At 37.9% G+C, this 20,484-nt stretch overlaps 1 protein-coding gene across 3 annotated transcripts in view; it reads right to left on the reverse strand.

The window, feature by feature from the left end:
• The window catches only part of LOC136873888 (116 kDa U5 small nuclear ribonucleoprotein component), a 398,344-nt gene that overhangs the window by 211,879 nt on the left and 165,981 nt on the right, over positions 1–20,484 (reverse strand). For all 3 annotated transcript variants that reach the window (XM_068227586.1, XM_067147207.2, XM_067147208.2), the window contains one exon: positions 9,095–9,185. In XM_068227586.1, the coding sequence (XP_068083687.1) occupies positions 9,095–9,185 (91 nt within the window). The remainder of the gene's footprint in view (positions 1–9,094; positions 9,186–20,484) is intronic.

Consider the following 20,484-nt stretch of genomic DNA (forward strand, 5'->3'; position numbering starts at 1 on the left):
ACCCTCACAGGACTCCTCGAATGTACTTTGACCACAATGTTCCTGGGAAGAGACCAAGAGGAAGACCTCGTGATGTTTGGGAAAAACAGATATTGAAGGACCTTGAAATTAGAGATGTGAACTGGCATCACATATATGAGCAGCATCTGTGGATGGATAGCACAAACTGGAGGAGGCTCGTACACAATCGCACCCGGCTTGCTGGAGCGAAGAAATGATGATGATGATGATAACTTTTTGTAGAATTTTTTTTTTTTTCATGTGTTATAGTTCTCAACACTCCTACGGCTTCCTTCTTCCTTAATAACCAATCAGGAATTCTGTGTATATTTCTCTAGCCAAGTAAAATTGGGGGACCAGGCGAGTTGGCCATGTGGTTAGGAGCGTGCGGCTGTGAGCTTGCATCCGGGAGATATTGGGTTCGAATCCCACTGTTGGCAGCCCTGAGGATGGTTTTCTATGATTAACATTTTCACACCAGGTAAATGCTAGGGCTGTACCTTAATTAAGGCCACGGCTGCTTCCTTCCAACTCCTAGGCCTTTCCTATCCCATCGTCGCCATAAGACATGTGTCGGTGCGACGTAAAGCCACTAGCAAAAAAAATTGGGGGGGGGGGGATGTACAAGCATTCTGCCTATCTCAAGAGAATTCTGGAACTTTCCCCTCTGAGATGCTACAAAAGATGGGCGCTTGAGGGCCATATTGTCACCTTCATCACTCTGGTCTAGTGTATGTGTGGCGTTATTAGGAGGCAGGGGCTGTCGCCATCCTTTGGTAAGCCCAGCTACTCAAGATAATGGCAGAAATTTCTTAACGTGTGATAGCTTCAGGCAGATAACTTGAGGGGAAGGTTTCAAACTTTTCTTAATGTAAAGTCATTGTTTAAATGTAAATCTGATGACTCTGTTCTAATACCTGCTGGGAAATATGTAAATTAAGGGAATAAAGAGTGTTCACCTTCTGTTAATTCCCATTCAACTTGGTATGGGGTGACTAAGATGTTCTAAACCTCTAAATTCTTCACACTACTTTGGTACTTAATATTTCGCATCTAGTCATCCCTCTGTAGTATATGCTTAGCCTCTGCAACTTCGGGCCATAAGACCATTTAGGATTTCAAGTGTTTTTCTAAAAGGAGTGCAAGTGTTTGGCCTCCTAGCCTTTTCTTCATGGCCGATCATCTTAAATTTTTTAATTTACATTAAGGCCTTTTAGTACTGGCACTCACTGCCTCGATTTAAAGTGTAATTATTGGTGAACAAGTGTGTAACTCACTGTTGAGCAGAAGTGACTGCAAACACTGTTTTAGAAAGTTGTAATTTTGTAAGAAGTTTGTTCCTCTTAGAGGCTGGGCTACAGTACCTTTCGGAGCTAAGACTTCTAGAATGTAAGTGAGGGGAGTAAATATGCTCTTGCTAGTTGGTATACCTTCAGAGCTACAATGCTCATCCCTTGTAAACTATTGTGTCGGTAATTGTCTCTATTGTACCTGATTTCTGGACTCACAGTCTGCAGTTGTTACCCGAGTTGACGAGCTCATTATATTGTTGTTGTTTCCCCAGAATATCTATAAAATTTTAAATATAAAAAGGAAAGAAATAAAATTTCAAAATTTAGTGCTTGAACTTGTGCTCTGGTCATTTCCCTGTCCACCCAATCACCCCAACACCTTCGTACACCTCTGTGAACCACAGAAACCCCGTAACAATTATTATTATTATTATTATTATTAGCTGATATATTTGGTTGATGGACAGATGAAGTTACATGAGGAAGTTGTTTTGTTGTTGTTGTTGTTGTTGTTGTTATCGGGCTACGCCAGAATTTCTAGCACATTTTACGTGGATTCTAATAACAGACTTGATAGTTAGCACACAACTTAATTAGCTTTGGCATGTCTTGAGAGAAAGTGTTCAATACGATAACTGATAGTAAGCCTTCTTTGAATATGTGTTATGATGATGGAAATGACTTGTGTTAATGAATTAATATGTAGGGGTTGTATGAGACGTGACAGTATCCTCAAATTTGAATAAATAATGGCGACGATCAGTAGGAATATGTTAATTTTCCATGCGTATGATGTTTATAATTTTTGAGATGCTTTTCAGAAGGTGTTAAGTGGCTGACATTCGTGGTCTTTGAGAAATGTTTACTCCTGTGGAAGGCAAGCCATACATTTTGGGTACGTTCGACTAAGTTGTTATTGATATTATCACGCTGTGAATTAGAAATTCTTTAGCCCGTGTATCGACGTTAACCTTCTACTCCTTTTTCATCAATGAACTATGATGTGTATTATTTAGATGTGTATGCATCAACTTAGCGTATAATCCCGAATACCACCCACCACCGAATAAGACCTGCAACCTAAATTTGAGATTGCAAAATATGGGAAAAATTCAAAAATCAAATATCTTACATACTTATTGTACCATTTCATTGCCCTGATAATTTCGAATCATGGTGTTAAAATCGTCGTTTTGCCGTGAATAGCGATAAAGTGTCGGAAATCATGCGGCAGAAAATACGAATTATAATATACAAACATAGAGAATCAATTAAGCCATGATCGCGATGTAAGATAGTCAGACTTACAGAATCCAAATGGCCGTGAAAAAAAAATGCAGGGTGTTTCAGATTGTTAAAAAAATTATTACTACTATTCACGGAAAGAAGAAGGCATTACAAATATATACTTCTACGGAGCAAGAATTGAAGAAGAACTAATACGTCAAGTAGTATTAAAAATTGCGCCAACCACATACATATATATCAAGTCTAACGAGGAGGAAATCGTAATTAAAGAAGGAGGATATATATTATCGAAGAATAAGTTTAACACCAAAAGTTGACGCGAGTCACCAGTTAAAAATAAATTATCGCCAATTAAGAATATATTAACGAAAGGCTGAAAGTGGACTAGAATACTATTACAAAGTTTCTGACGTAGAATTAACATTGAATTTTTGTAGAATAACTTGTTAAAATTGTAGTTAGATACAAGAGAAGTTCCTCAAGAACAACTAGATTATGTCACTAACTATGATGTTGGATATGTTTCCATTACATGCAATCAACGGCCTCGTCATGAGTGGCTAAATCCGAGATGGGATTGATAACTGACCAACTCCACGCCAGCTGATTCTACAAGCCCGTAACCAGTTGCTACTTCCAATATGTGACGCAGCCATGACCTGAAGGCGGCCAGCTGCCTATAGATAATGAAGAAGAAGTCTAGCCCAGTCCAGTAATGCCTGCGGATAAAGTTAAGTTCCATGTAATTTTATTTATTCAAAGTAAATAGTACGTAAATTATAGATGTAGTAATTAGAGGTTAGAGGCATGATTTTCATGAAGGTTGCAATTAGATCTTCGAGATATATTTTCAGTGAGCAGTGTCGTCACAAAGAAGTTACCATAAGCGCTTTTAAAATATGGAAATAGGTAATCTTCATTTACGGAAACCAATATCCTTATGTAGGAATGTTTTTAGACAGATATGGAGAGATTTGAAATAATGCTTCGATGATTACGAAGGAAATGTGAAACGCATAATGTGTTATGATCTAACCGTAATACGGAGAGGAGTTAGATGTTTTTTTTATTCGTTATTAAGATCTGGTTATCGGCAGTACGCAGTCACATGTGAGTAAATATGAACTTGATTTGTTCATACTTGTATTTCTCTTACTGGGATGAGTAATTATATGTTTTTGAGTAGAAATATAACCCATTAATGCAATGTTGTCACTCGGTGATAGAATATTGAGACTCCACGCCGCTTAGAAGTAATGTTAGATATTTATATGAGTAATTAAGAGTTTATTCGTCGTAAATATGAGATTATAAATATAAATATTCTGAGGGATATGTTTGTAGGGATGAATTAGGTGAAGTTGTAATGTTTACGGTTCAGATATGGAGAGAGATGCACACTTGAGATTTATTGGTAGTAATTACACACTGTAATACTAACCACTGATTATATCTGACGTGTCGGCGGCATGAATTTAATAACATGATAAGATATTTTTGGATTAATGGGATATTCTTGCGGTAAATACGTGACGCAATTCGTAGGTTGATAACCATATATATAACCATATTTACTCATCGAAATAACATCTCCAAATAATAAATATTGAGGTAAACCTGAATTCTTCTAACAAGATTTCGCATGTTGTAACGAGTCTTGCTTGATTGGTATTGGTTGTCAAAGTCATCATTTATGAAAGGAAGCATTTTCTTGAATTAAGTCTCTGCCGTTGGTAAATAAATCTTGTTACTAACTATATCCTATAAAATTCCATGAAATGGTAGTTGAACTTAGACGCAATCTTGAATCTCGATATATGTAAGACCTCATAGGATTATGACAATTTATTGTTAAGCAATACCTACATCTATTTCTTAGGAAATAATACGGACATGTTTATCCAGCAACTTGGAGAAACTGATTGATATATATATCGGAATATATTTAAATAGCCATTGGGAGCTATAATAATGTGGAACTTCGCTTTCTCCGTTAGCATTACATTTGGAGATCATAGATATATGGAATGATGAATAATTTTAAAAAAAAATTCAAAATAAGCAATTTCAAGTTAAATGAATACGATTCAATTTTGATGTTAACCATTTTTAATTTATTTGCTTATGACTTTATTCATACTTTAACGTAAATAATACTTTGATTACATGGATATTCAACAAGAATACTATCTAATGAGATTGTTAGTTACGACTTATGCTACTCCTTAAAGTTTTCTTTGTTTTTACGTTGTAAGAATTATAATTTTTTTTAACGAGAAAAATGATTAAGCTTAATCATAAATTTTACCGATTTATCCTTTCAATGAAGAAATACTGAATGTGATTGGATATTATTTTACGATTTTATTTCATCCCATATTAATTCTTTGAATAAACCAAGTATTTACATATTTAATTTAATACTATTGTAGTTTATTTTCATAAATATAGCAGATAAGCTTACGCCGAACAATTACATGATTATTCTTAGTTGAATGAGTTTGGATGATGACTATTGGTATTTAAGGATCAATGGATATGCTGGTAAATCATATCAAAGGAAATGCGGGTTCCCAGTCGGCCTCACGTTAAAATAATATACCTTATTGATGCACATTAATTACCCCTGAGATGTATCGGATAGCAAGTCGGAGATGATTTTAACGCTTTCAGCAGAACGTAGAATGGTGAAATCTGCTTAAATTGGAACTTGTACAAGCGTGATGAATTTATTATACACCGATTAATGGAGACAAACATAGCTGCCGATACTTGACATCACTATTAATGCATGATCCATTCAGTTGACTCCAATTTCTGATGCAATTGGAAAGGGGGAAAAAGCCGGTGCAATACATGGGTCGCCCGATAGGGTTCTAGAAAGAGTTTCCCCCGAAGGATGGTGCATTATTTAATTTTCTTCAAATATACCGCAAATATAAATTCAAACAGCCCACAATTAATAAAATCATCACAAAAATCGTAAATAAAAATGGTCCAATACTCCTCGGATTGTTCACAATTCACCGTCGTCATCTGAAGTTTCACCTTAGGAATTTTCGTCACTGGAATCTTTGCACAAATAGTCATCCTCACTACCGTCCACCGAATTTGAAATTCCACATTTCGTAAAGTTTTTGTCTTGATCCAGCTGCATATTAGTCCCACTTCAGGCCTCTTCACTCGTCCGGTTGGTGTAAACGCGTGATCACCATCAGACATCCATTCGGTGTACAACATCTTCATTCCAGTTTTGAAATGCCGGTTCACACAAACATCCAACGGCTGTAGAATAGAAGTGAGTCCACTGGGAATTATCGCAAGATTGGTTTTTCCTTTCCTCATCATATCTTCTACGCTGTCAGTTGTATGTCCTCTGTAACTGTCCACCACAAGCATGTTTTGTTTTTGTAACAAAGCTCCTGGGCGACATTGCCAAACGCACTTCACCCAGTCCTCAACTAATACACTGTCCACCCAGCCAGACTCATGGCTTCTAACAAAAATACCGGACGGCAAGTTTCCTTTCCGAAGTGTTTTCCTTTTCAGAACCACATATGGAGGAAGTTTGGTTCCATCCGCTAATACACATAACATTACCATGCATTGTTGCTTTTCATTACCACCTGTTCTGATGGTTACACTTTTAGAACCCTTTGTGAAAAAAAAAAAAAAAAAAAAAAGAAAACCTACAACCTGTTTTCCAGTCATTGACCGGGTCAGGAATGAAATGAATGAATCATATATAGGCTATTAGTACGATGGGGTCGCCACTCCCAAAGTGATTTTATTAATGGCTGATAGATGCTATGAAATGAGAACGGAGAGGAGAGTGTTGCTGGAATGAAAGATGACAGGGAAAACCGGAGTACCCGGAGAAAAACCTGTCCCGCCTCCGCTTTGTCCAGCACAAATCTCACATGGAGTGACCGGGATTTGAACCACGGTATCCAGCGGTGAGAGGCCGACGCGCTGCCGTCTGAGCCACGGAGGCTAGAACCCTTTGTATTCATTGTATTTTCCAACAGCATTTCAAAATAGACAGGTGCCTGGTCAGCATTCCCAATATGCGAGAGCAAATAAGGATTTTGCTTCCTCAAATGAATAATGGGACTCTGAATGGCTGTTAATTTTTCTTCATATGCCCCAGGGAGATGTCGTGAAATAGACGTACGTCTCCGAATGCACAATCCCTTTCTCCGATAAAAGTTTCAAATCCATCCATGAGTTCTTTTGAGATCTCAAGTGCTTTCAACTGACACATTTCACTAGAAACACCATTTCCTAACTCACGTTTTTTTATCAAAAATTTATGGGGTCGTTCTTCAATTTCTGGAAACACTGCACTCCGCCCGCGGAACGCTCTGCGATCGCCGTTACTTTTTAAAAGTTTTCCATTCTTCTTCTGCCAATCACACACAATTCATCGATATCGTACTTTCTGCCAACGGCATGATTTCCATATATTTCAGCTTCGCTTACAACTTTAAGTTTCTCACGCACAGTAAATGACCGCAGACGCTGTTTTGAATCCATTGCTTACTATCGAGACAGCATTTTCACGGGACAGATAGGGAACTCGAATGTGAGCAAGGTAGACTTCTGTAACCAACAGTCTCCACTCTCGCAAAGTACGATATCCAGCGAGATCAGCTATTCGCGCACCCAGCATACCAGCAACGCTTGTGAAACAAATGACGATTGAGCATCCGCAGCAGCGGCTTTCATATTTACTCATATCCTTTGATTTACCGTATTTCATTACCTTACATTTCGTGTTTACATGCCACTGTAACTGTTTTGAGAAAAAATCAATTTTGTTTTCTAGAACGCAACTAAAACACAATAGGAGCTGAATGCCCGTTTACATGTGGTATATTGAGTAAGGTAACTGTATTCAAATCTATATCAATACTTCATGTAAACGTAGTAAATATTTACGAGAATGAACGGCTTGAATACGACCCGCACCCAAGATTTAGAACCAATACTTTGGGGAAAAAATTGCGAGTGGTATTTGGGATTAGACGGTATGTAATATCCAATGAGTTTAATCCACATGTTAATTGCATCTGAGGGCATTCATATTTTTATTTTTCTAATTATTGTTGTTGTTTGAGTCATCAGACGATAGACTGGTTTGATGCAGCGCTCCATGTCACCCTTTTCCCTTGGACTGGTGTTGTGGAGGCTTGTTCATATTTTCTTTGGTCGAAAATGCAATCCTATATTTAGTTCTTTGTATAGCAGCCTTTATAGGCCATGGCCGCTTCCTTCCCTCTCCTAACCCTATCCTATCCCATCATCACCATAAGACCTATCTGTGTCAGTGCGACGTAAAGCCACTAGCAAAAAAAAAAAAAAAAAAAAAAAAAAAAAAAGAGAGAGAGAGAGAGAGAGGAGTGATATGCTTAGGGTTAATGTATTATAGATTAAATCTCCTCATGCCTAGTAGTGATGTTACAGCGACAGGATCCATTTGGCATTTGAAGGGGGTAATGGCTGTTATATATATATATATATATACACACACACACATTTTTTTTTTTTTTTTTTAACAATGTAACTTAACTGAATTAAAATTTAAATGGTTATAAATGATTACAATCCGAGTTCAGATGTTCAAATTCTTAAAGGTATATAAAGTTTGAGGCAACTGAACTGACTTTAGATGCAACAATCATAAATGGTTTAAAATGAAGACAGGATACTTTAATTTTTAGATAAGAGTAAAGTTGAGTCCAACACAGACAGTATTACATGGTTTGAATTGTGATTCAATTTAAATAATGGTTTTAATATTTAATTAGTAATCCTGGTCATGAGATAATTTTTGGATTAGACGTTAATAATCTTGAGTTTCAATGATAGAGTTAATAATGATAATTTTCAGTATTTCATTTTCTTGGTAGACAAGGCTGTCTATTTGAACAAATAGTCAATTTGGGATTTTATTTCTTATTTTCATTTCATATCCTCTATGCACTTGCATCCTGTTTGCTATACCCAGATCCCCTAAGATATTAAACGTCTCATTACAGGTACCATACGTCACTTAAGTTGCCTGCATTAAAAACATTTTTTCCCCCCCACCAGTTGGCAGAGAAATGAAACTCTATATTGGAGCACTTATTCCCAATTTTTAAATAAATTTTGTTGGGTGAACAGCAATGTGCCACCAGAGCAGAGATCTTTCGCATGCCAACATTGAACAGCATGGACTGCCAAACAGACTTTCTCTTATCCTTCAAAATTTAACTACCAGTACAGCTGCCATGTTAAACCTGTGATTTTGAATCTGGAAGTCAGCATAAAAGAAGTGAAAAATTAACAAGTTCAACATTTGCATACAGCATTTGTCAGGCTCTTTGGTTCTGCTGATTCAAGGAAGCTTAAGATGCACATATGCACAAACAAATTAATTCAAATCTTTTGCATCCCATTTTTCATTTAAATTTCATGTTACACATCAGATATTCCTCCCAGTTAGCACATTCAATCTCATGATTACAAGTTAAATTTATTCAATATTAAAAAAATGAACTTTTACTCACCTGAGCAAATATCTTGTAGAGAGGTTCAAGAATGAATTCAACAAAGCTGCGTTGAGCTGAGTTGTGTGGTGATTTCTTCGTAAACTTACGACTATAACAGAAAGTGTCATAATTCAGACAAAACAACCGAAGATAATGAATCAATCTAATTTAACAACAAATTTTAAAACTATTCCCTCAGATTCCTCCTCAATATTGTCTTTAAATACTTCAGTTTCCTATCAATTATAGTTCTGAATCAGAAGTGCAGTATTTTTGAATTATTTTAATGTAATACATGAAACTGTTCAAAATAATAAAGATGCCTTTTTCTGAATGCTGCCAGTTGTTATTCCTTGATAGATGCAAAATTTTGCCTCTGTTTCTTGGCAGAGGGCAGAGCAAAATGCAGCTTCCACTGGAGTTCCAATCTCATCTATAGCTCAGACAGTATGGAAGCTGCTGCAGCATGGGTGGTATTGAGTAAAAATATTCACAGCACAAGTAGTGCATCTGGATATAATAAAAGATCCTAGTTATATTGTCAGTTGGCCTACAATAAAACTTCCCAACCTGGTGAGGAAAGCAATGGCAAACTAAATCACTCCTTATTGTGTCTAGTATGCCTTGGTATGGGACCAATATAAGTTTTTGGGGTTTCGTTATAACCACATAACCTTTCATTGTACTATTTGAGAACACTACCAACCTTACAGCCAAAGACTTAGCAAACGTTCTCTTTTCTTACTGTATATTATTCACAGGGTGAGTTGCATAAAAATTGCTAAGTGTGGTTCTCTTTTGATCAAAGTTCAGAAAAGAAGTTAGTTTAATTCTCTATCAGCATTGTATAACTTTAATCTTAGATAATATGAACTTGGTTTAGAGTTAACCTGAGATCACACAAAGACTATGGACAACAGCGATAAGTAGGAGCGAAATGTGAGGGGCAAAGAGTAATTATATCGCATTGAATGCCAGTCCTCAATATTCTTTTATTTTCATACATCTCACTTATGTATTGTTCCATAAACAAAAACAATAATGAATGGTGAAGGAAAGAAAATATTGCGCACAGAAAATGATGAGAGAGAGAGAGAGAGAGAGAGAGAATGTTCAATTTTGTTCTCAAGCAATAATTGAGAATAAGAAAACAGATAGCATCACTACCAAAAGGAAAGAAAATGCTTGGAAATATATTGGTAGTGAATATAACTCCAGGAGTTTAATCTCAACAGATCCCTTGCATCTTGAAATATATGGACCCTACCAAAATTCAAAATCATTTCCATATGAAGCATCAGAGTACTGCAGATCTAAAAATAATTTAACCTTCAGATGGTGAGGTGAGGTAGTTTATGGCAGCAGACAGACTGTACACCTCTACCGCACTGCTCGCTTTACTCCCAAACTGATTGCTTTTCCCTGTACCTTACCCTCAACTGAAGGCTAATTCTTGCCTAAAGCAGCTGTTCACTAATGTTGTCCATCTTTGCTCTACCCAGTGTTGCAATAATTGTGGTGCCATATTTAACCCTACCTCATAGTTTCCATAGTATAAGGTATTTTGCTTTCTTATATATTTTACGAATTTCATGCCATAACTTCAACTCTACATACATACATACATACTGTACCGGGAACGCCGCTACGGAAGCGAAGTTCGAGGTATGTTTATTGAACTTCGCACGAGGCGTAAGATATGCAGCCCGCCGAACGCAATGACGTACGCAGCGAGTGACGTAGCCGCCTCGAGAGTGCTCTACATAGCCATATATGGTCATGTCCCAGCTGATCTGCAAAAGTCTATTTTGCATCAAAATATTTCTATTTTGACACTGCCATCGTAAAGAACATTATAATGGACGGAACCTGTCAAAATTTCAGGAAAATCCACCGTGTACTTTAAGAGTTATAGGGGTAGATAATACCCATGTTCTAGATACTTCCCCACAATCCGGTATAAAAGGAGGACGACCCGGACCACAAATTCAGTGTATGTCATTCCACCGTCTCTGCAGCACGGGTGACGGGAGGAGCGCTGTGTGTGCAGACTGAACTTATAGTTGAATAAGTCTTTGAAATCCTAGCGTTGGAACTTTGTTACTTTCTTCAAGTGCAGCGTTGGAACTTTGTTATTTTCTTCAAGTGCCACATTGGAACTTTGTTATTTTCTTCAAGTGCCGCGTTGAAACTTTGTTATTTTCTTCAAGTGTCGCGTTGGGACTTTGTGCACCGGTGACTATTGAAGGAACTTAGAATTCTCGTGAGTGTCGTGACTTCTGCAAGTACCACGTTTGAACATATATTTCGAACTTGTAGTCTCGTGGTTAATTTCAGAAACATAAAAATTCTCCGAGTGTGTAAGTTGGACTTGTGTTCTACAACAAAGCTGTGTCAATGTAAACTTTCGTGTGAATGGTATGATTTTTTTTCCAAGTACCACATTGAACTTATGTCTTGTGACAAACTGTGGAACTTAGGGTATTTTTAAAACATTGCGTTCAATTGTGAAAACATGAAATACTTTCCGAGTACTGCATAAGGACTTGTGCTTAGGCTCATGTCAACATAACAGACCGTGACAACTCAGAATACCCATGCCATGTTCCGAGGGAACATAGAACTTTCCAACGTTATAAGTGAACTCACAATTTATGGAGTTAGACTTTTTCCAAGTACCATTTTTCTTTAATGAATATTTACTTTGCTTATCGACGGCCTAAGACATTTTCCGAGTGCTATTTCATTTACTAAGCTTATTGCAAATGTGCCAATGTGTTCCGAACCTTCATAAACTGTGCATTAAGAAGTGTGGTGACTATAAACGGCAATCCTACAATCCTATAGAACATTCTAGTTTACTGTGCCTGTGTTAGTAAGCTCACGTCATGAACTTAACATTTTACACATTAATTCTACCAGTACGAGGTCAAATATCTAATACAATCATCCTGTTTTTCAAGTAACTATTTAGGAACATTTTCGATTCAATGAAGTGTCTTGAGTCAAGGATTTAGAAACACCTGACACATTTCATTGTACGAGTAGATGCAATTGTTGAAAGGTCATATCTATTTAACAGTGCCACAAATGAATGGAGTGCCGTACAGGGAACTTGCACGTGAATCACGTCCTAAAAATCGAACCCCGGAACGTGTACATCCAGAACTTCGAGAAATTCTAGAACTTCACATCCAGGCGGGCGTGGTTCCTACCCAGACCGTATCCAGCACCATCCCAGGACCCGGAGTTACCAACCAGCCACGACGCTTCAATTCTACTGTATGAAGGTGATATTAACTTGTTTTCAATGGTCAATAAACTCAGATTATCCAAAAAATCTCTAAGTTCGATGAACTATACCCCTCTCTGTACCAACTCCAATGTTTTAAGCCACACCCTAAGATATAGTCCATGCTCATCAATTTAGCGTCAAGCGCCTCTCAGATAAACATCTTTTCCTGGTACAATACATTATCATTAAAGACTGTTATGCCTTTCAGCGTTCAGTCTGCAAGCCTCTGAGAATTGACTAAACATCGCCACAACCCTCGATTTGCAACTAGTGTTGTGGCCTCATTTAGTTCTATACCTCTTATCTTTAAATCGTTCGAAACCTAGTCTAACCGTCGTCGTCTTGGTCTCCCTCTACTTCTCTTACCCTCCACAGCAGAGTCCATTATTCTCCTAGGTAACCTATCCTCCTCCATTCGCCTCACATGACCCCACCACCGAAGCCAGTTTATGCGTACAGCTTCATCCATCAAGTTCATTCCTAAATTAGCCTTTATCTCCTCATTCCGAGTACCCTCCTGCCATTTTTTCCACCTGTTTGTACCAGCAATCATTCTTGCAACTTTCATGTCTGTTACTTCTAACTTATGATTAAGATATCCTGAGTCCACCCAGCTTTCGCTCCCTAAAGCAAAGTTGGTCTGAAAACAGACCGATGTAAAGATAGTTTCGTCTGGGAGCTGACTTCCTTCTTACAGAATACTGCTGATCGCAACTGCGAGCTCACTGCATTAGCTTTAATACACCTTGATTCAATCTCACTTACTATATTACCATCCTGGGAGAACACACAACCTAAATACTTGAAATTATTGACCTGTTCTCGCTTTGGAACACCAATCTGACATTCAATTCTGTTGAATTTCTTACCTACTGACATCAATTTAGTCTTCGAGAGGCTAATTTTCATACCATACTCATTGCACCTATTTTCAAGTTCCAAGACTGCAGGCTTTCGGCACAGTCTGCCATTAAAACCAAGTCATCAGCATAGGCCAAACTGCTTACTACATTTCCACCTAACTGAATCCCTCCCTGCCATTTTATACCTTTCAGCAGATGATACATGTAAACTACAAACAGCAAAGGTGAAAGATTACAGCCTTGTCTAACCCCTGTAAGTACCCTGAACCAAGAACTCATTCTACCATCAATTCTCACTGAAGCCCAATTGTCAACATAAATGCCTTTGATTGATTTTAATAATCTACCTTTAATTACATAGTCCCCCAGTATAGTGAACATTTTTTCCCTCGGTACCCTGTCATATGCTTTCTCTAGATCTACGAAACATAAACACAACTGCCTATTCCTCTCGTAGCATTTTTCAATTACCTGGCGCAAACTGAAAATCTGATCCTGACAGCCTCACTGTGGTCTGAAACCACACTGGTTTTCATCCAACTTCCTCTCAACGACTGATCGCACCCTCCCTTCTAAGATGCCAGTGAACACTTTGCCTGGTATACTAATCAATGAGATACCTCAATAGTTGTTGCAATCCTTCCTGTTCCCTTGCTTATAGATAGGTGCAATTACTGCTTTTGTCCAATCTGAAGGTACCTTACCAACACTCCACACTAATTTTACTACTCTCTGAAGCCATTTCATTCCTGCCTTCCCATTATACTTCACCATTTCAGGTCTAATTTCATCTATTCCTGCTGCCTTATGACAATGGAGTTTATTTACTATCCTTTCCACTTCCTCAAGCATAATTTCACCAACATCATTTTCCTCCTCCCCATGTGCTGGCTGTTTGCAACACCACCAGCATGATTTCCTTTTACATTGAGAAGATGTTCAAAATATTCCCTCCACCTCTCCAGTGATTCCCCGGGATCTATTATGAGTTCACCTGAATTACTCAAAACACTGTTCATTTCCTTTTTCCCTCCCTTCCTAAGATTCTTTATTACTGTCCAGAAAGGTTTCCCTGCTGCTTGACCTAGCCTTTCCAGGTTATTACCAACATCTTCCCATGACTTCTTTTTGGATTCAACAACTATTTGTTTTGCTCTGTTTCTTTCATCTACGTACAAATCTCTGTCTGCTTTGGCTCTTGTTTGGAGCCATTTGTGATAAGCCTTCTTTTTACGTTTACAAGCTGCTCTCACTTCATGATTCAACCAAGATTTTCGCCTTTTCCCGTCTTTACATACAGTTGTTCCTAGGCATTCCCTTGCTGTTTCTACTACAGCATCCCTGTATGCCACCCATTCACTTTCTATATCCTTAACCTGCTTACTGTCTACTGTTCAAAACTTCTCACTAATCATATCCATGTACTTCTGTCTAATTTCCTCGTCCAGGAGATTTTCTACCCTTATTCGTTTGCAGACAGATTTCACTTTCTCTATCCTAGGCCTAGAGATACTTAGTTCACTACAGATCAGGTAGTGGTCTGTATCATCAAAAAATCTGCAAAAAAAACTCGTACATTCCTAACAGATTTCTCTTTGGGACCGGTTTCGACATATATAATGTCATCATCAGCCATAAAAAGATCACAATATATAAGCAAGGACACAATCTGTAACTGACTATTCACACCATGTGTCATAACAGAAGAGTAACGGCTTAATAATTAAATCTGGCGCAGTGATACATTGAAGTAAACATAAAGTCTCTCATTATTCAAGGAATAAAAGAAGGTTCTACGATATGTAGTCTTTGTGCATCCGTTCAATAAAAGGCTCCGATAGGCTTCCAAAGTAAAGAGTCATTTAAAACACACACACACGTGATATGCGTCAGCCAGAGTGTCAAGAACATATTTGATTCACTTGTAATTTATACCTGATAAAAATTTAATACTGATGAATATGAAATCAGACAGTGGTAAAAGACATTAATCTTGTGAGAAGGAGATACAAAATGTGGTAGGTCTGAAGGGGAGGAAGATGGGGGAAGAAAAAGATCTTGTTAGGGGATTGGAAGGTTTAAGGTGGGTCTTGTGAACAATGTGGTGGGGGTTTGTAAGATGATAGGGTACTGTGTATCGTAGTAAATATTGACCTCCTATTCAGAAGATTAAAATACTTAAATACTTTAATTAAAAAATATTAGTTTTTTCTGAGACTTCGTTCAGATTGGAATTGGAGTTGAAGAACTGGTCTAAGTGAATGAAACAATTTTCTACGACGTCAAGAATAGGGCCTTTGTCCATATTCATGAGCACCTCTATATCTTGTTGTATGTTGCTGAAGCTATGCTTTGAATCTTGAATGTGCTGGCCAACTGCAGAGTATCTATTATATTTTGTAGCATTAACACGTTCCATGTATCTGATTTTGAAGTTACTCCCTGTTTGACCAATGTACGAGGATTGACAGTTTTGACATTGGAATCTGTAGACACCTGATTTTTGATAAATGTTAAGTCTTGTTAATTGAGCTGGTATTATATAAGATATCCATATTTCTATTGTTAGTTCGATATGCAATTTTGGTGTTGTGTTTCTTCAGAATATTTGTAACTACGTAAATATCTTCGTTGAATGTGAAGGTTGAAAAATAATTAGGTTTAATTTTCTCTCTAGTTAAGAGTTGAATAAAAGGTATTTGTAACATAAACATGTACCTAAATTGATATTGAAAAGGTTGAACCTAATATATATCTTATCGTTAATCTCAATTCAATACGGAAACATTAATGAAGTTCATATCTTTAAAAAAACCTGACCACGATGTCACTCAATGCTTCATAAAACTTGTCAACTTCATCCTCATCTGCACCCTCACATGGTGAATACACAGACACAATTCTTGTCCCAATTCCTCCAACTGACAAATCTAACCACATCATTCGCTCATTTACGTGCCTTACAGAAACTATGTTGCGTGCAATGGTATTCCTGATAAAGAGCCCTACCCCAGACTCTGCCCTTCCCTTTCTAACACCCGTCAAGTACACTTTATTTTATCCTATCTCTTCCTCCTATCTCCCCTTACCCGAATATCACTTACTCCTAACACATCTAGATGCATCCTCTTTGCTGACTCAGCCAGTTCTACCTTCTTTGTTCCCGAAGCCCCATTAATATGGATAGCTCCCCATCGAATTCCATTTCGTTCGCCAAGTTGTTTCCAAGGAGTCCCTCGCCTGTCAAATGGGAGTGGGACTCCATTACTCCCATAAGTCTGAGGCTTGCTTAAAATGTTCTGAGCTCAGTAAATTAATGAAGCAGGATGCTACCCTACTTGCACATAGTCCAAGTGAGGATCTCTCCTCTAACGGATTATGGACCACCGGTGAATTGTATAGTCCTAGCCACCTGAGCACAAGGAGGGCCATGACTCAGAATATGTCCGAGCTGCCCACTCCCATTCCATAGCAACTGGTATCCCGAATCTCAGGACCACTTACTAGGCCACGCAGCCGTTGCCCATGGTTCACGAACTAGGACATGACTACAGTAACCCACAAACATTCAACTCTTCATGCAAATATTGACGTTCACCTGTTTCCATCCAGTTTCAGCTCATGAGGAAAGTTTTTTTGTAACTGATCCCGCTTTTCCAGATTTCGTAAACAGTGAACTAAATGATGATTACGATGGTAGCAATGTAAGAGATGGGTGTAAAATGAACCTGAGTTTCAATTGGGAGGTTTTGAAGCAGAATCAAACCAGGCAATACTGTACTGTAGACAGGATATAGCCTTTTGGGCTTATGCCATGTCAAGAAAAGAGTGTGAAATTCTTTACGTTTCACAGAGAACTTTGCTCTGCATCTCGAGAAGAAAATCTTGACTATTCACGAGGAAGAACGAAATATTCATCCCAACCAGCCAGACGAATCAGCAATAGCTGAGCACGCACAACTGTCGGATCATGATGTCAATTTCCAAGATGCCCGAGCTCTTACCCACACTAGACATTGTGTTGTATTTGTGTCTCCCTAGAACAAAAACAGTGGCTATTAGGAATGTTAAAAGTAGGCAAGTTTGAAGCATCTTATAACTACAAGTAAAATTGGAAATAATATTCAACACATCTGACAACTTACGTCCTTGCCTGCCCAAGAATGGTTAGCTTGAAGCACGTGCTAATGTGACGGCTGACTGAAGGTGAACTGTGGAGGCGGTGTGTGATGAAAGTTATTTTGAAGGGAGAGTAGGGGAGGGCTGAATCCAGTGGGTGGGGAGTGAGCGTGTAAAAGTTTGTTGTGAGGCTTGTTCAAGGAGAAACTGTTAAGTAATGCCTTGAGAAGCACATTCACAGTTTCCAAAATTTCATTTAAATTGTGAGCAGGATTGCATTTTTGGTCTATATTGGTGAAGATGTTTTCTAAGATGTTAAGTAAATTGCCCTTATTATTAAAGCAAAGAATTTTTAAGTCCTGCTCTATGGAGGTCAAGGAGTGATTGGACTCTGTTATATGAGTACTCATGGCAGAATATTTGTTGTGTCTGGAGGCGTTGACATGTTCTTTATATCTAATTAAAAAGCTTCTTCCAGTTTGACCACGTAACTCGCTTTACATTGGTTACAATTTAACATGTATACACCTGATTTGTGGTATCTGTTACTTAGGTTATTGACTTTGTACTGGTTATAGAAAAGATTAGCATTGTTATTGATTGTTTTAAAAGCAATGTTGACATTGGGTCTATTGCAGAAACCGTGTTTAGACAATGTCTATAGTTAAACAATGCCTAAGTATGGCTGCTGCATTGCAGATACATTATTTATCACTTAGACAATGTCTAAAACCGATGTTCAACCGGTCATTTTTAAACATTGCCGAGAGCACTGTTTAACCTCAAATGAGAGGAGTGAATCACAATCAGAGGTTATGTACCATGAAACATGTAATTTGTATTCTCATGCTGAGACGATTCCGGTAAGAAAGGTTAGTCTGACGGCCTCTCTGTGGGTCACCCCCTGCTAAATCGCAGTAATTCATTTGACATGTACGGGGAGATAGATCTTTCACTTTTCAAGAGACTTGTTTCTTGAGACTGACAAAGGGACAGTCCGGTAACTCTCAACTTGAATACAGTTCTTGGCAACTATATTTTATTATATACATGGGGTAATTTCCATGGAATTATAGGTCACTTCGACTACATACATGTCAGAATTACTTGTTCCAATCGTCAGAGGGCTGTCACATCAACCGAGAGGGATTCACTTATACTTACTGCCAAGTTAACACACATAATAGTGAAAACTAAAAAGTAGGTTGTATGTGGTTTTTATATATATAATCGTATAAGTTTTCGGCAGATAGGAAAAGGCAAGTGGTGGTGATGGTGGTGATTACTGTTTAAAGAGGAGGACTGGGGAAGAAGAGCCGTGATCATAACAACAGCCCTACTATTTGCCTGGTGTAAAAATAGGGAAACTAAGGAAAACAATCGGGCTGCCGATGATGCATTTCGAACCTACGATCTCCAGAATGCAAGCTACATCTATATGGCCCATTGAACACACTCGGTTACACATCACTATTGCTTCATTTTCCCTTCGTCGAAGCTACCGTATTTATGAGTAGATCACACTCACTATAACAATGCTATAATCAAAGCTGGGTAAAACCAAGGACAAACTGTCCTCACTTTTACATCTTGGGGTATACAAAATTCCCTATCCTTGCGGTAAGGTATACATCGGCCAAATATGGCGGTCCATTGGTACTCGTATCAAGGAACATGAACGTAATATTGGTCTCAACCAGCCAGACAAACCGGCAATAGCTGAGCACGCTCTATCGTCAGGTCATGATGTCATGTTCAAAGGTGCTCGAGCTCTTACCCACACTAGACACTAAAAGGTCCAGGATTATACGTGAAGCTGTGAAAATACGTAAAAATCCTAACGATTTCAACAGGGACACTGGCTATCAATTAAGTAATAGGGTGTTGTCAGCCATTAAGGATTTACGTAGGTAGTTCCCTTCCCTGCCCCTTCACTATTGTTATTTCATTTCGGTGTTTTCCAAATTCATTCGTTCCTCATGATCAGATGTTTCATTCCCGGCTTGTGTCAATGTCATACTTTCAAATGTGTGTACAGCTATTATGTTATGTGACTCCCTCTCAGACTGATTCTGATGGTTCTGTCACCTTTTGCTTCGAATGCTAGCGCTGTACCGCATACGGTGAGCCATCTGGTGACGAGTGAACGTAACACTTCCATTTCTATATTTAATGTCTAAATTCAAACCTCATTCTTGGAGAAGTCTTCGTCGTGTACAGTCGAGATTTTCCTCTGAAGACGCAGAGCAAAGTTCTCTGTGAAACATAAAGAATTTCACCTTATTTTTTTGACATGGAATAACCCCAAAAACCTATATCATGTCTATAAGTATGAGCCGTAAAAGCATCAATGGTAATACTGTACTGTGGCACCTGCAGACATCCAGTGTGCCAAAAATGCCGTTTTGTTTCTTTCCGTGAGTTCCAGGGAAAAGATTGTGAAGTACTTTCACAAAAAAAATAAAGGTTGACAAGATATTTCATTTCTGTATTTTTAAACTCTGATAAGGCTTGATATTGATTTCTCCATATGAATTTTGGAATCATTTGTCTCTAATGATGAAAATGAGTATCTTTAAGGATCTTGCAATTCCTTCTTGAGTTTGATGGAAGAGTATCATTCTTCCCATTAATCATGCCAAATTTGTTAACACATTCACATGGGCTATGTAATAACTTCTGAGTGTGTCGCTGTGATTGTTTCTTTGGTCCTTTCACATACAGAATATGTCATTTTTATAATTACTTTTATGCTGGTGCAAGTTTTGAACCCACCTCACTATATACGTACTGTATAAAAAGTTTTACCTGAACATTTGATGGGTAACCTATAAACCCAACAATAACAAATGCGTATTTTGCATTCTTCACGTCATTATAAGTAAAACAATATATAACCGAATAATTACAGTGTGAAATATCATCCACAGACGTATTTATTCACATATAGTCAAAACTGTTTATCGAAACATTGCTTTTAACAATGTATTGGATATAAAGGCGAAATGTAAAGGTCCCGTCTAAATCCTATATAAACACCGTACTTTTCTAAAAAATCACTTAGTACAACATCGCTTATTATGGCATATCGTATAAAATAACGTATTTTTATCACATTTCCGGAGAAACTT

The sequence above is a fragment of the Anabrus simplex genome, chromosome 5 (assembly GCF_040414725.1).
Source record: "Anabrus simplex isolate iqAnaSimp1 chromosome 5, ASM4041472v1, whole genome shotgun sequence".
NCBI classification, from domain to species: domain Eukaryota; kingdom Metazoa; phylum Arthropoda; class Insecta; order Orthoptera; family Tettigoniidae; genus Anabrus; species Anabrus simplex.